The following is a 15736-nucleotide window of genomic DNA, read 5'->3' on the forward strand; positions in this document are numbered from 1 at the left end:
ATAGTAAAAAGACTTACTTTACCTAATTAGGTACTGATTATGCAAATTTGCCTATTTATTTAACTCGCGTGAAAGGTACCGTTCCATCCCTTGATTAACAATTTACTATACTTTAAGCTCCAGTTTAGCTTATTGTGACGGAAGAGTAACTACGGAACCCTTCACTGAGCGTGGCCCGACATGCTCTTGGCCGGTTTTATTTTTATATGCTCTCGCCACAATATTATCTATATGTCCAACAAAGGACACACATGAACAGGCTAAAAGTGTTTTTACTTTAACATAGGGACGGTTAACTTAGTAGTAATAATTAATTTATTTCTTTTTAGTTTATAATGGAATTCAAGCCTACATTTAGTACAGGTTAAGTTTTTATTTATTTGGTTTTAGGAGTAAATTGTTTTATCCGATGTACCACCGATTTTGGATAAATTATTACGTAATTTAGTACCAATGTATGAATTATCAGTATGTTTGTTTTCAGGATAATATGGAACGACAAACCACAACTGATTAATGTATTTGTCGACATAATATCAGACTGAAAAGGAAAATAACAACTTGTTATTGTGCACTTGTGTACAATATTAGGCAATGTCATTTCAATTTAAGTAAGTAAGTAAATATTCTTTTCCTACTCCTCTACTGTTATCTGTCATTTATGCATTCATTAACACGAATATAAGAACATACATAAAAGATTTCAAGAAAAGTCTATATTGTCTATTCCTCATAAAAGCTCTTGTGCTTTTATAAGTTATAATGTTACTGCGATTAATGGCTACCAACCTAACAAAACCAAAACGAATACAGTTTTAAACTAAGTGCATTGCTGCCATATTCATTTGGTTGCATAGTAAAAATAATTACTTCATAAGTCAGAAACACGCATGTGACACCCGTAATATAGCAACACCCATAGAATACGAAGACCGCTTAGCGTTGCTTGTTAGTCTCCGTAGGCTACGGTGGCCAAAATTGAGAAAAAACTGTCCAAAAAATTAATTTAGCAAGTAGCAAGTACCAGGGCCTCATGAGTTACGAGGAGGTGTCGCGGACCGGCCGGCCGCGGCCCGGGGCGGGCCGGGCGCGTAACAAGGTATGCTCGCGCGTCTTGGCTATATACTTTTGCTGTAATTTGTTTACCTAAATTAAGATTTATTTTTGTTGACTTGTAGGAAAAATATTGTATGCAACGTTGTATAAGTAGGTCAAAAAATCCTCGTGGCGTATTCCTTTACAATGTTCGCCTACGCCTTCGGCTCCGGCTCACATTGTAACTCACGCCACTCGCCTTTTTTGACCCTTCTTATACAACTGTTGCATAAAATACTATTATTGCACCAACAATTACTCGTATACATTTTACATACGTGTAAAACTACAAATGAATTTTAAAGGAAAATAGAACCAGGTAACAACAGGCGGTCTTATCGCTAAAAAGCGATCTCTAACTATTTAAGTAACTATTTTTATATTTACTAGCTGTTATCGGGCTCTGCCCGCGAGGGATGGCTGTGTGACTTCCCTGCCAGGGAGTTGGTAAAAAAAATAAAAGAGCATATGTGAATATGTGCATCTTTTCCTTAACAGCTAAACATTGAAATCTGGTTACATTGTAACTTTCTCACTCCTCTATTATTAATTCACATTTTACACATCTGATAATGTCAATAAATCTTTGGTTTGAGAGGGCAGTAATAAAATAAATAAAATACTCAATATATTACTAATCAAATTTATTAGATTTTTAATCCTACAAGAAACATATAAGTAAACAGCACATTATTAACTTAGCATATAGGTATAGTTAGGTATTTGAATAAAACTTTTAAAAAATAATTTTAATTAATCATTAGGAATATATACTACTTGCGTCAAAATTATTTTCGTTGTCTTATTTCTGACCACTCCGTCACGCTCGTCTGTTCTCTATCAAATAAATAAAAAAGTCGAGTGCTTTTGCATATCTTTCTACCTGAAGTTTATAATTTACATGACAATTAAAAAATAAATTTCATCCCATACAAAAACCTACACTCAGTCATATTTTTTGGGGAAAAAAACAAGACAACATAAATAATTTTGACCCACTTTATCATCATCTTCATTTTTAGCCTCCAGTCGCCTACTGCTGAGCATAGGCCTACACGAAGAACGACACTGGATCGATCCCGGTCCTGTCGCATCCAGAAGTGTCCCGCAATTTACCCACTTTTTATTTATTATCAGTAATCGTTTGAGTAACGAATTTGCGCTCTTTAGGTACATAACATGCTAACCTAATAAAATTAAGTTACTTTTACACATTTACCAAGATAAATATTAACAAAGTAAAGTTACAGTTAGAGAAAAAATTCCCCTCTTAGGCCGAGATTTGAACTCGCTATCTCTCAGAACACCGCTCCGATCAGATTAACTGACTGAGCTACCGATGCCCGCCCGACCCATGACAACTTTTACATACTTTTTTTTTGTTTCCACGTCTAAGGGAGGCATATAGCAACATCTACATAAGAATATTCTATGTAAAACGCCAAAAATGGTCTAAAAATAAAATGTCATATAATATGCAAAACTAAGGTACAACTGTATAAACAGAATACGTGCATGAAAACAATCAATATTTCATAGAAACTTAAAAATAATTATACCTATGAAACACTATCTAGTAAATTACTTAGACATTTTTACCAAAAGAAAAACACACACACAAACATACATGAAGCGAAAAGTACAGTAAATTTTTGGTTACATATTTAAATACAGATGTATGTATCCTTAACGTACCTCACTGCGAACGGGATTGAAGGAAAATGAAAAATGCACTAAAATACTAAAAATGGTGTGAAAATAAAATAACACAACTACTGGGTGATTTTGGGGTCGTGATCCCGAATATCAAAAATGTATTGAGATGGTCATACTGAACAAGGTCTTGGGACTAGCCACAAAATCGCGAAAAAAAATCTAATGGACACCTTGAGGGCTCAGACAACGCATGGGATCAGGGGTAAAAAAAATCACGATTTTCATATCGGTCCCGTGGGAAACTTAGTTTAGTAAGACCAATATTTTTGTCGGTTAAAATTAGTTCCAACGAAACTATGTATAAGGAACATGTGTATACCCATTTATATTTTCCTTGACACTTCGAAATAATTACATGTAACATTACCTAATTAAAATGTATAAGAGTAGGTACAGTCCAGGAAATTAATTATCATTTTGTACCTACCTCGTTACAGTGACGTAAATATATAATGAAATCCGCTAGGGATCGCATGCTGTTGTCACTGACGAGGTACGAAATGGTACAGATATAAAAATCCTTAACCATACAAAGGTACTATCATAGTTTCTAACACAGTTTACAAATAGTTATAAACTTATAAAATATCGATCAAAGTTAAGAGCCCGGTAACGATTTCGGAGCAAAAATGTAAAATTGATATATTTAGTCGTTGAAATTGTACACCTTTTGTTACGTAATATCTAAATAACAAGTATTGGTTTCTATTAGCACGTTTTTTCAGTTGCCTTTTAATAATGAGGTCGCAAGCGTGCGTCCCCGGTAATATGTGACGAGAAGGGACAGTTTTTAAAATTCATAAAAAAACTATGGTGATAAATTATACACATTGATGTATAAGAACAGTTTCAGCAAAAGTTGTAGATTGTTTAAGTTTCAAAACTACGTTAAAATTAAGTCAATTTGCAGAGAATTTGTCACTTGTTTTGAAGTCATTTCTGGAGAAAATTGATTTTGCCTAACTTTCATTTACACTACTTCAAATTTATAACAAAAATGTAGTCTATTAAAGTTGAAGTACAGGTTATGTGTAATACTTATTTACAACATTACATTTTTTAGCAGTCCAAGCTTTACGAAATTTACAAATAAGATTGACAAAATCAGTGCATTACGCACGTTAACCTAAACGTCCATCACGAAAAAATCTACTATTTAATTGACTCTGTTGTCAATAAAATGATCTATTAAAATGAAAGATAACAAGACGTGCTAATAGATACCAGTACCCCTAGTGTAAATATTTTCGACAGCGAAACGTGACGTGACGTACGCGTTTGCGTTAAGTGTCATTTTGTATGAGATTTTTGACTTTCCAAAACGTCCCGCTTGGCGCGCTGTTTAAAAACCCATACAAAATGAGACTTAACGCAAACGCGTACGTCACGTTTCGCTATCGACTAAATTTACACTAGGGGTACTGTACTTGTTATTTCTTATAGTTAACAAAAGGTGTACAATTACATTGACTAAATCTATCAATTTGACATTTTTGCGAAAAAAACGATAACATCCTCTTAAGGTGGTTCGATTTTCATACAAAAAACAATCGCTATTAATTAATTAATTACACAATATTATTACATAAATAGTTGCGCATCTATCTACTTTCGAATATTCATTTGCGCTAAATTAATAGAAAAACTTTGTTTCATACAGAAATCATGCAATAATCAACGTTATATTTTTATAAATTTTACTCATGTGTGTGTGACAAATGTCGTGTACAAATACATTGCGGCGTTGCCACTCCATGCCTCGGCCGGCCATCGGCGCGACGTTGCGATGTTTGACGCGTTTATAGCTGACTTTGTCGACACTGACACTCAGTGTGACCAGGCGTACGATAATTGTCGTACATGTACGATAATTTGGGCCCCGGTATGACGTAATGTTCCAAAGAGCATTATCGTACACTAAAGTACTATACTTTCAGCCCTTGGATGATGCCACCTTAAAACTCTAGTAATTTGAAGCAAAATATGACACTTTCTCTCAGAAATAGGCTAAAATTAGTATCTTTTGGGTGTTCGGCTCCTTGGTGTAAGTTTAAAGTTTAAAATGTCACAATTTCCTGTATACCGTTTGAGTCTATCCCAAAAATACACAAACATAAACAGATTTTTTGCGCAATTTAGACGAAAATTGTCTTTTTTTTATTATTAATTGGAAATTTAAGCTTATTTTGCTAGACATTTTTAGGGGCTGCCTTTTTGATTGGCGTACGATATTTTTTTCAACGGTACAATAATATTGACACTCAAGTACGATAATTCTCTTCCGCTCACCTGGCAACACTGCTGAAACTTGACAGGACTTGGGGGCCTACCGCGAAAACCTAAATTCGCAAATTGCGGGGATCTTTCTTTTACTCTCACTAAGACGTAATTAGAGTGACAGAGAAAAATGCCCGAAATTGACGAATTTCGATTTTCCCGGTAGCCGCTCTGGTGCTTGAGGTACTTGATAGAAAACAACGCTGCCGCATGTTCTGAATTGTGATTTTATGTGTTTTTGGATTGAAAATGATAGCAACGTCTAAATCAAGTTACAAAAATCATCGATATTCTGGTCCGCGAAAAACCAGGAAAAGTGTAACTGTAATTGGAGTCTACAAAAATGACCAATTCATAGAAAATATGACCTAGAAACTAGTTCACTTTTATAAAACTCAATTTTGCCCGAGATTGTACTTAGGCGAATACCTAAGGGAGCTAAGTGTATTGATCTTGAATAATTAGTTGGCTAATACATATATGACTCCAACATGATATGGACATTTACATCATAACTATTATACTTAGTTGGTTACTAAGTTCTGTTACTCGATTTCTTTCTTTCTTCCTAGCGTTGTCCCAGCATATTGCCACGGCTCAATGGAGCTTGGGGTCCGCTTTGACAACTAATCCCAAGATTTGGCGTAGGCACTAGTTTTTACGAAAGCCACTGCCATCTGACCTTCCAACCCAGAGGGTAAAACTAAGCCTTTTTGGGATTAGTCCAGTTTCCTCACGATGTTTTCCTTCACCGAAAAGCGACTGGTAAATATCAAATGATATCTGTTCTGAAGTTCTGTTACTCGATTTGCAACCTCTTTATTTCCGTTAAAACAAATGCTACCGAAAAAATAAAAAATGACATAATGTGGTGGATTTGTGAGCTATAATTATATACCACACATAACGCTTATCTCGTCGTATCTATAATGAATTGGGGCCTAAAAGAGAATCGTATTCCAATTTTTTGAAACGCTTGTATTACTTTCTATATTAACTAAAAGTTGCCTTAAAATTCAGCTTTTATACTAAAAACGACTTTAAATATGTTAAATTAACAAAATATATTTTGACAGATGCTTTCGCGCCCAAGACGCTCTTTGAAAATTGTTGACGTCACAGTTTATGGTTTGACACATAACTACATACATACGTAGAAGATACGAACTGTCAACTGATATTTGTCATTTGTTGTTAATCGCCTAACTGTCAACAGTGTCAATCCGAGAGTTGTGACGTCATCAGAATCTTCAATGACGTTTCGAGTTTGGTCACGTGATGTGTGCCAAAAGTTATTTTAAATTCAATTTTTATAAAAATATGGTCATTACAGGTCCCCTAAAAGCAGTTTAACATGTTCTTATAATCCAAAAGAATTTATTGGGATACAATTATGCCCTAAGATTTGTAGATGGAAACAACCCTATTACGTTGCACAAATGTGGGCACCCGCCAAACATGATTTTGGGTGTGTCATACTCAGGGCTAACACAGATTCATTTCTGTGAAAAAAGTGTGAAAACCGGAAACTGGAAACCGTTCTCGAACCAATAGTGAAGCCCTTAAGCCACACCCTATTTCAAAACCAGCCATGGATCTTTGAACAGGACTCAGCTCCTGCACATAAGGCAAAAACAACTCAAGCCTGGTTTCGAAGGAACAAAATTGACTTTATTGCCCACGAAGACTGGCCGTCCTCCAGCCCGGACCTTAAGCCCCTGGATTATGCCATATAGCAGGTTATTGAGGAGAAAGCCTGTGCTAAACCCCACACAAATCTTAACTCCCTCAAGCGGGCCATAGTTAAGACAGTGACGGAATTAGACATGACAATCGTGCGTGCCGCTATTGATGACTGGCCTCGTCGTTTGAGGGCCTGTGTCAAAGCCAGAGGAGGCGATTTTGAATGATATTGTCATATGTAATTCCTGATTTTGTGTACTTCATTTTAATATATACTTTTTTAAACTTTCGTTGGTATACTTTATGTAGATAAAGATTATTGCAGTAACAGAATTTAATAACCAACTAGGTAGAAAATAAATTGGATATGATGTGATCCGTTGAATGAAATTGACAATAAATAAAATAAAGAAATAATTTTCTATCTCTAGGCATTGTGTGAAACTTCTAGTTGTGTCAAAATATCGGGAAATCAATAATATAAACAAACATGGTAAATATCTCATTTCTTTTTATAATGGTTATAAATAGAAGGTCATGCAATTATGTAACTCACTGTAATTTAATTTAATGTATCGTAAAAAAATGTTTTAATTATTCTACTGTAAAATAGTACCTACTTTTTAGGGTTCCGTAGCCAAATGGCAAAAAACGGAACCCTTATAGATTCGTCATGTCCGTCTGTCTGTCCGATTCTGTCACAGCCACTTTTTTCCGAAACTATAAAAGCTATACTGTTCAAACTTGGTAAGTAGATGTATTCTATGAACCGCATTATGATGTTTACACAAAAATAGAAAAAAAACAATAAATTTTGGGGGTTCCCCATACTTAGAACTGAAACTCAAAAAATCTTTTTTCATCAAACCCATACGTGTGGGGTATCTATGGATAGGTCTTTAAAAATGATATTGAGGTTTCTAATATCATTTTTTTCTAAAGTGAATAGTTTGCGCGAGAGACACTTCCAAAGTGGTAAAAAGTGTGTCCCCCCCCGTAACTTCTAAAATAACAGAATTAAAAATCTAAAAAAAATATATGATATACATTGCCATGCAAACTTCCACCGAAAATTGGTTCGAACGAGATCTAGTAAGTAGTTTTTTTTTAATACGTCATAAAAATTAAAAAAAAAAAATTTTTCATCAAACCCATAAGTGTGGGGTATCTAAGGATAGGTCTTCAAAAATGATATTTAGGTTTCTAATATCATTTTTTTCTAAACTGAATAGTTTGCGCGAGAGACACTTCCAAAGTGAAAAAAAGTGTGTCCCCCCCCCCCTGTAACTTCTAAAATAACGGAATGAAAAATCTAAAAAAAATATATGATATACATTACCATGCAAACTTCCAACGAAAATTGGTTTGAACCAGATCTAGTAAGTAGTTTTTTTAATACGTCATAAATGGTACGGAACCCTTCATGGGCGAGTCCGACTCGCACTTGGCCGCTTTTTTAAAGGCTGGGCAGTAAGGGATTGCTTTAATTTTAGAACAAAACAGCGTTTTTTTTAAAAAAAAATGCCGGAAAATCTGACTTACAAATTTAGACTTTCTTAGGTTCATTCTACTTAGAATCTTCTCCACCCTAGCATTAAAAAAAGATATCCTAAAATATCCATACCATTACGTCACATTTTAGTGTGAAAGAAATTACAATGTAAAACTAAAATTTCAATACAAATTTTCGGGTTTTTTTAGCACGAGGATTGATTATGCTAGTGATTCTGAGTTGGAAGAACCCAAAAATATCATGATGTGTGAGAATCAGATTTTTAATATTTTCATGGAAAACGCTCATATTTCTCATAATATAATTTAATAATAATAGGTACTTGATAATACTGATAACAAAAAAATTTCTAATGAGTCTCGAACCCACATCCTCTTGCATGTATTTCCACGTACATACCGCAACGCCATTGAAGCTTACTCACGCTGTGCCAAATTGTCTACTACATGGATCCCAGTAAGACTGTTTCAATGTGTGAGTGATACTTAGAAATAGAGTCAAGAAACATTCTGTCGACATTAAGGGGTAGTTTTTGTACAATGAAGTGTTCAATGTTTGTTGTAATAGTTCAATATTTATTTAAAGAGTGCGCTAAATATAATTTACAGTATAGAAATACCAAGACTACTCCACAAAAAAATTAAAACTCAAAATTTGCAATTGTGGCGCCATCTAGTGAGGTTTAAGCTTTGGGTAACCTAGTCGAACCACCTTAAACAAGAACACAAACAAATTATTGGTTTAAAAATACAGTAGAATCTGCAGTATTTGGACATAAAAAGAAGGAGAGATTTATCAAAACTAAATACACTTAAATAATAACAAATTTAGAATAAAATGTCACCTAAAATAAAACCTACAAAACTAAAATTAATACCTAAAAAACATAACCTGGGTTACCAAGCCTATATATGTTTATATTAAGCTACATCACCCAGGTCCAATTAAATTAAACATGCCGTATTTTGATAAGTTGTAACATTTTTACTTCAATACAAAATGTTAGTCGAGAAATTAATAGTTATTTGTTTTACAAGAGGGCAGTTGTTGTTTAACCTCTCGTGGTAATATTGATACCCGCGCAAGTGAAAGATTACAAAATTGAACCACGAGCGTAACTAGTACTTCGAAAAATGGAATCTTGAGCGTTGCGAGGTTTTGCAACAAAGTGTAACACATTTTTCACCACACCATCACAAGGAAAATACTAACTGTAAAATATTATTAAATATTTATGATTTAAAAGTCAATTTTACCAGCCAACATAAGGAAACTACTCAAAATTTGCATTAGGTTACTTTGCCCCACATGTGGATAAAATGCTCTCTCATTCGAGAGAGACAATCAAGAGAGCCTTTACCAGTTGGTGTGGTGAAAATAAAATGACTATCACTTTACGAGTTAAAAGTAGGTTAGTTAAAAATCAATGTGACCAATTCCGTCTGCGGGAAATTCAGCACACGAGAGCGTATGTTAAATAGTACCTGCACCAATCTACCTCTTCAGTTAGCTGACCAAGGGCGGGTTTAAATCCAGCAAGCTGTACGCGCACCTTTTTCATTACTTACACAATCAAATTGTTGCACATTGTTGAGATAAATACTTACCTACACCTTGTACCTAAGATGGACTACTTACCTACCTACTTAATACATATTTGTACCTATGAATTGCTGTAAAAAGTAATGAAATAAACGTATTTGTATTATTAATTTCATCGTTAAAGCAGATGGCTTTTAGTTCCAGCAGTCAACGACAGGTGGTGTTCTGTAGTCGACGGAAAGATACGCTCGTTTATCGAATGTCCGGCAAACGGATTGAGTTGAGATACGTACAATAATTACTACTATTAGGTACTGTTGCGGCTGCCGCGATACTGCAGTGCGTCGGGCATGTTCGCCGACGCGCATGTGGATGGTTTCCACGTGACGCTGCGCAAGCGCTGCGCCGCGACGCTCCGAAGAGTGGGCGACAGCCGCCACAGTCTCCTGGCCGTTGTGGCAGGGAGATGGGACAGTGCATTAATTAGGCACTGGACCTCCCAACATCTTAGTTTAGGTACTAACATAGTAATTTAAGTATATTTGTAACTAACAAAATATGGATTGTGTCGTCCGAAATAAATGATTTTTATTTAATTACAAAATAATAAATGGCGTATACTGGAGTGCTTATGGACGCTGAATACTAACATAAAAACATTATCTACTGATGCACGGTTCTACAGAGGACACAGGTATGTGTCAGTACAGACCACCGTAGCAAGCAATGCCAAGGCGGCCCGGCTGTTATACCAATATTTTTATTTATTATGTTTTAATATTTATTATCGACAACTTTTTTTTGTAAAAAAAAACTTTGTAAGATCCGGTCCGAATTGCGGATACTACTATTTGTCAACTATAGTAGAGATCGTTAAAAGTAGTTAAGTAGAATTATTTACTGCGTAACAATTGCGTAAATTTGTATAAGTTCATTGTTTTGATTGTATAATAAAATACGTAAACTTTTATTTCATTAATTAATTATTACGAATGAAGACTCGTAGGGTGCTTTGGAACGATGCGGTCTGACTTATTTCGGGGGTCTAGTATAAACCGTCAATATACCGTTGAATTACGTATGCACTTTTTTGTTTCTTTCTTTTTGCTAATGACGTGAAAGGGACAAAGACAATAGAATCCAAATACTTCGAACTTGTATTAGGCCCCGCACGTTGAAATGACATTCGAATATAACGGTCAATTTAATGTTATTTTGTCTCACTCGGTGAGCAAAATGCAATTTTGCTCACTGTTTTTAAGCAGCAAATTACCCTTGTTCGAGCTGCTGACGTGAAAATAAATAAATGCTATTACTCCATAAATGATTTTCTTGAAGACACCTAAAGCACCTAATTATATAACTTGTCCATTTAATATAATGATTTTATTTTATTTGTAATAAATACTTTTTAAATTGATTTTGCTTTTATTTGAATGTTTAATATGATGTTATTATATTACAATATGCTTATTTCATTGCAAGAACTAATTCATAACAAACTGAGTTACAATAATTTTTAAGTTTGAACATTTGCCAATAGGTAAAACACAGAGTTATATAATTAGTATTATATAAGATCTAAACTGTATAACATGTGTTCCACAAATAAAATAATACTTTACTTCGTTGAAAATTTCAATAGTTCATCATTCAGGGACCATTGAAAAGATTAAAAATATGCAACTAAGAAATGCAATTAGTTACCTAATTATGTACGCACATATATTTTACCCTGATTTCTTTATTTTATCTTTTAGTTTTTGGATCTCCGACAACACATTAATTGTATGAAGCTTTTCCCTTAAGGAATTTATTCGGTTTTTTAAAGCGAAGCTCTCATTAACAATCTGTTCTGTATGTGTACAAGCTTTACAGGCCTCAGAGGGGACAGTGGGCCCTGCTGGTGTCTGGAGCACCGCGTTGCCCGCGTTACATGCGCACGCTGCTCGGGGCTTCGTGCGGACATATATCGAGCGAGGGTCTAACCACAACCTGTCGTCTACTGAGTCCCTATGTCTCGCGGAAACCCGCACCTCGTACTCGGAGTCCGGGTACGGGAGGGGTAATGTAAAACGGCAATGAAAAGGAAGCAAGTTGTAATTGCAGCGCACAGACGACGTGTCCGCCTGTCGCCATCCATCTGTGACTGATGAATTTATCCTCATCTCCACTTTGTATATACAAGTATCGCAAAAAATATGATAAGCAGATGGATACCGTGGGCTGTACAAATTGAGAACAACATTGTGAGGACTTGTGCGTATTACTCCTGGGGCCCAATGCCATTTTAGCTCTATAAGCGAGTTAATATTGTAATTAAATGTTTCATTAACACATAACTCTTTAAAGCAAGTCATGACTAATAATGAAAATGTCTGGTTAAAAGTAAATGATTTATGCCCTCTTAATGTAATATCTTCATTAAACGTATTTATCTTTGCACCTGGCATTTTATAGTGGAGCATTGTCGCGCCTTTGGTGTCATTTCCGTGACCTATATAAAATAAACTATATGTAAAACCGTCACGTGTAGGATAGCTCCAGATGCAGTCCAGTATTCGCCAGTCACGTATTAGGCAATGAAAATAATCACTCTTTGGGTAATAGTCTATGACAACAACTACTATTTCCGTTACTGATATGCCTTCATACGAGCATTTCCATCTTAATACTTCCTGGTCCGCCGCCCGCGTCTTGTAGGTTATCGACGTATTGTTGACGGAATGTCGTGGCATCCGTTTATTATTGAAATCGATAATATGAAGAGATGTGGTATCATGGCTACTACAGACCACCTCATATTCTTCTCCAAACGGCACATAGTATATCTGTGTGTGAATGACTTCAGAAAAATATGTCATAACACTTCGTGACATAACAGACATTGTGGGGTGTACTACAACAGCCACAGAATGGAATGATTCACAACCACTGTCGCTCTCCATATTCACGCACCTATAAGTGTATACACCTATATTTGGTTTATTCGCACAAAACCGAACAGTGGTCGCGTTAACAGGAAGAATTTGTAGCGATGTACCATTTTGTGTAATTTCAAGGTTCGAAAAGTTTTTAGAAGAATAACAATATATATTTATATCTTCTCCATATGATGTCTTGTAAACACCTTGTGGTAATTTGATGAATGCACTTGTTGTTATCTTCGGTCGTTGGTCCTCTGTGCACGGGCGCGCGCCGGCCCGGCCAGCAGCCTCAGGTCCCGCGGCGCCACTGCCGCTCCTCGTGTTGTCATGGTCGGAGTGGGCTCCAGCAGCCCCGGCACGTGCCACCAGCACCAGCACCAGTGCTACTAGCATGCTCACAGCACCAGTGATATTCATATCGCACGGACTCACGACTGTGCCGAGAGATGTCAACAATAATACTGCATATTGAGCCCGTGTGCACAGTAAATAATATTTATGGAATAATTTCTTCACGTTTTTCCTTGTATTCCATTAGCTTATACAGGGTGACTTCAAATTGGTAATACAAAACACTTGAATGTGGCTCAGTTAATGCCTAATAATATACCCTGTTATTAACATTAGCTTTATTTTATTATCGCAAATTTTCTACTTAAATATTTAAAGTCCCGAAGTGTGGTTACCCCACATCTTATGACCCTGAAGCGAGCAAGTCTCTAACGATTTCTATGAAATTTGCTATATGGGGGTTTTTGGGGGCAAAAAAACAATCTAGCTAATTCTTATCTCTGGGAAAACGCGCATTTTTGAGTTTTTATATGTTTTCCGAGCGAAGCTCGGTCTCCCAGATATTTAAATACTTAACTGGCGTATGTACCTGTCACTCGAAATTATCAATGTACACTTAGGAGCAAAACTGTCCCAATAGTAGCATATTAGTAGAATGTGAAGTCTATGGCGACTAATAATAATAATAATTCAGCCTATATACGTCCCACTGCTGAGCACAGGCCTCCTCTCATGTGCAAGAGGGCTCGGGCTATAGTCCCCACGCTAGCCCAATGCGGATTGGGGACTTCACATACACCTTTGAATTTCTTCGCAGATGTGTGCAGGTTTCCTCACGATGTTTTCCTTCACCGAAAAGCAAGTGGTAAATATCAAATGACATTTCGTACATAAGTTCCGAAAAACTCATTGGTACGAGCCAGGATTTGAACCCACGACCTCCGGATTGAAAGTCGGACGTCATATCCACTCGGCCACCACCGCCTCCTCTATGGCGACTGACTGACTTTTTCCTAATTTTTCTAATTCTCTAACTACTTATGCTAGTGTCTTAATTTTGTTATTATATTTAAGAAATTCTGCTCACTCACTATAAAATCATCATGAAATTGTTGTAATGGGGCATATTTTTGAAGTTACTTTTAGGTAATGTAATAGTTGAGCTGTTAATAGATGTTCTAGAAGCAAAACAACTAATTCACAAACAAAAAGACTATATTAAAAAACCGGCCAAGAGCATGTCGGGCCACGCTCAGTGTAGGGTTCCGTAGTTACTCTTCCGTCACAATAAGCTAAACTGGAGCTTAAAGTATAGTAAATTGTTAACCAAGGGATGAAACGGTACCTTTCACCCGAGTTAAACAAATAGACAAATTTGCATAATCAGTACCTAATTAAAGTAAGTCTTTTTACTATGAAGGGAAAACTTTTTGCGATAACTCAAAAACAGCTTAACTGATCATGTCCGCTATAGTTTTCATTTAATGTCTTTCTTAAGCTCTACTTCCACGATTTTTTTCATATTTTTTGGACCTATGGTTCAAAAGTTAGAGGGGGGGGGACACATTTTTTTTTTCTTTCGGAGCGATTATCTCCGAATGTATTCACTTTATCAAAAAATGTTTCTTGAAAACCCCTTAGTTTTGAAAGACCTTTCTAACGATACCCCACACTCTAGGGTTGAAGCGAAAAAAAAAAATCACCCCCACTTTACGTGTAGGGGAGGTACCCTAAAAAAAATTAAATTTTTAGATTTTATTGTACGACTTTGTCGGCTTTATTGATTTATATATCCATGCCAAATTTCAGCTTTCTAGCACTAACGACCACGGAGCAAAGCCTCGGACAGACAGACAGACAGACAGACAGACAGACGGACATGGCGAAACTATAAGGGTTCCGTTTTATGCCATTTGGCTACGGAACCCTAAAAACAAAAAAATAACTTTGGAAAAAAAAACATAATAAAGGGTAGATTTAAAATAGTGAAGATCTCAGGAGTAGGTTCTTAATAACAATTTAGAATGAGCCCGTATTCACTTGCACACACTTTTTAAGGGGCTATCAACACCCAATGTCCTTGAAATTGATGTTACTTAAACAGTTTTTTAAGAAAGACTATTTGTTTTAGTCAAGTAAGAAAAATATATGTTCATATTAATTATATTTCAAAGACCGTGGTTATACTCGATACATGATTGAACGAAATCGGCTCGATAGAAAATAATTGCAAAGATGGGTCTTAAAATCACAATTAAACGGTTTTATGTCTTTATTGTTTTGACTTATGGGTCTGCAATTAAAATCACAATTTCAAAACATTTATATCTAAACCGCTGTTGAGTAAAATATTACACTAATAATCCACTTTTTTTTATTTAAATATTTTTCTTATTATTCCCTTGCCCAGGCCCAGTAACATGCGACAGTGCTATCTCATTTACTCCGATACAAATAGACAGTGTACGCGCTTTAGGTGTTGACAGCCTCTTAACGATAATGAAACTTCAAGTTGGGTTGCAAATGAACTGACGTTTTATTAAAAAAAATATGTTATCACACATGGTACGCAGATGGCGCTAGTGGTAGTACATATATAGTAGTATTTTGTTACTAGGATAGGAAAATAGATTTACAACATCCTCTCCTAACAAAATAATCTAAAAATTACCTGAGAGTTATAATCTCAAAA

The 15736-nt window shown here is 35.7% G+C and overlaps 1 protein-coding gene across 1 annotated transcript; it reads right to left on the reverse strand.

The window, feature by feature from the left end:
* Positions 1–2363: 2363 nt before the first annotated feature.
* Positions 2364–14550, reverse strand: LOC133533094 (uncharacterized). Its single transcript, XM_061872041.1, has 2 exons — positions 8996–14550; positions 2364–4328 (listed from the first exon to the last, which is right to left on the reverse strand). The coding sequence occupies exon 1, from the start codon at positions 13168–13170 to the stop codon at positions 11557–11559; it is 1614 nt and encodes a 537-aa protein (XP_061728025.1). The 5' UTR covers positions 13171–14550; the 3' UTR covers positions 2364–4328; positions 8996–11556.
* Between the last annotated feature and the right edge of the window lie 1186 nt (positions 14551–15736).

Source organism: Cydia pomonella, chromosome 28 (assembly GCF_033807575.1).
Source record: "Cydia pomonella isolate Wapato2018A chromosome 28, ilCydPomo1, whole genome shotgun sequence".
NCBI classification, from domain to species: domain Eukaryota; kingdom Metazoa; phylum Arthropoda; class Insecta; order Lepidoptera; family Tortricidae; genus Cydia; species Cydia pomonella.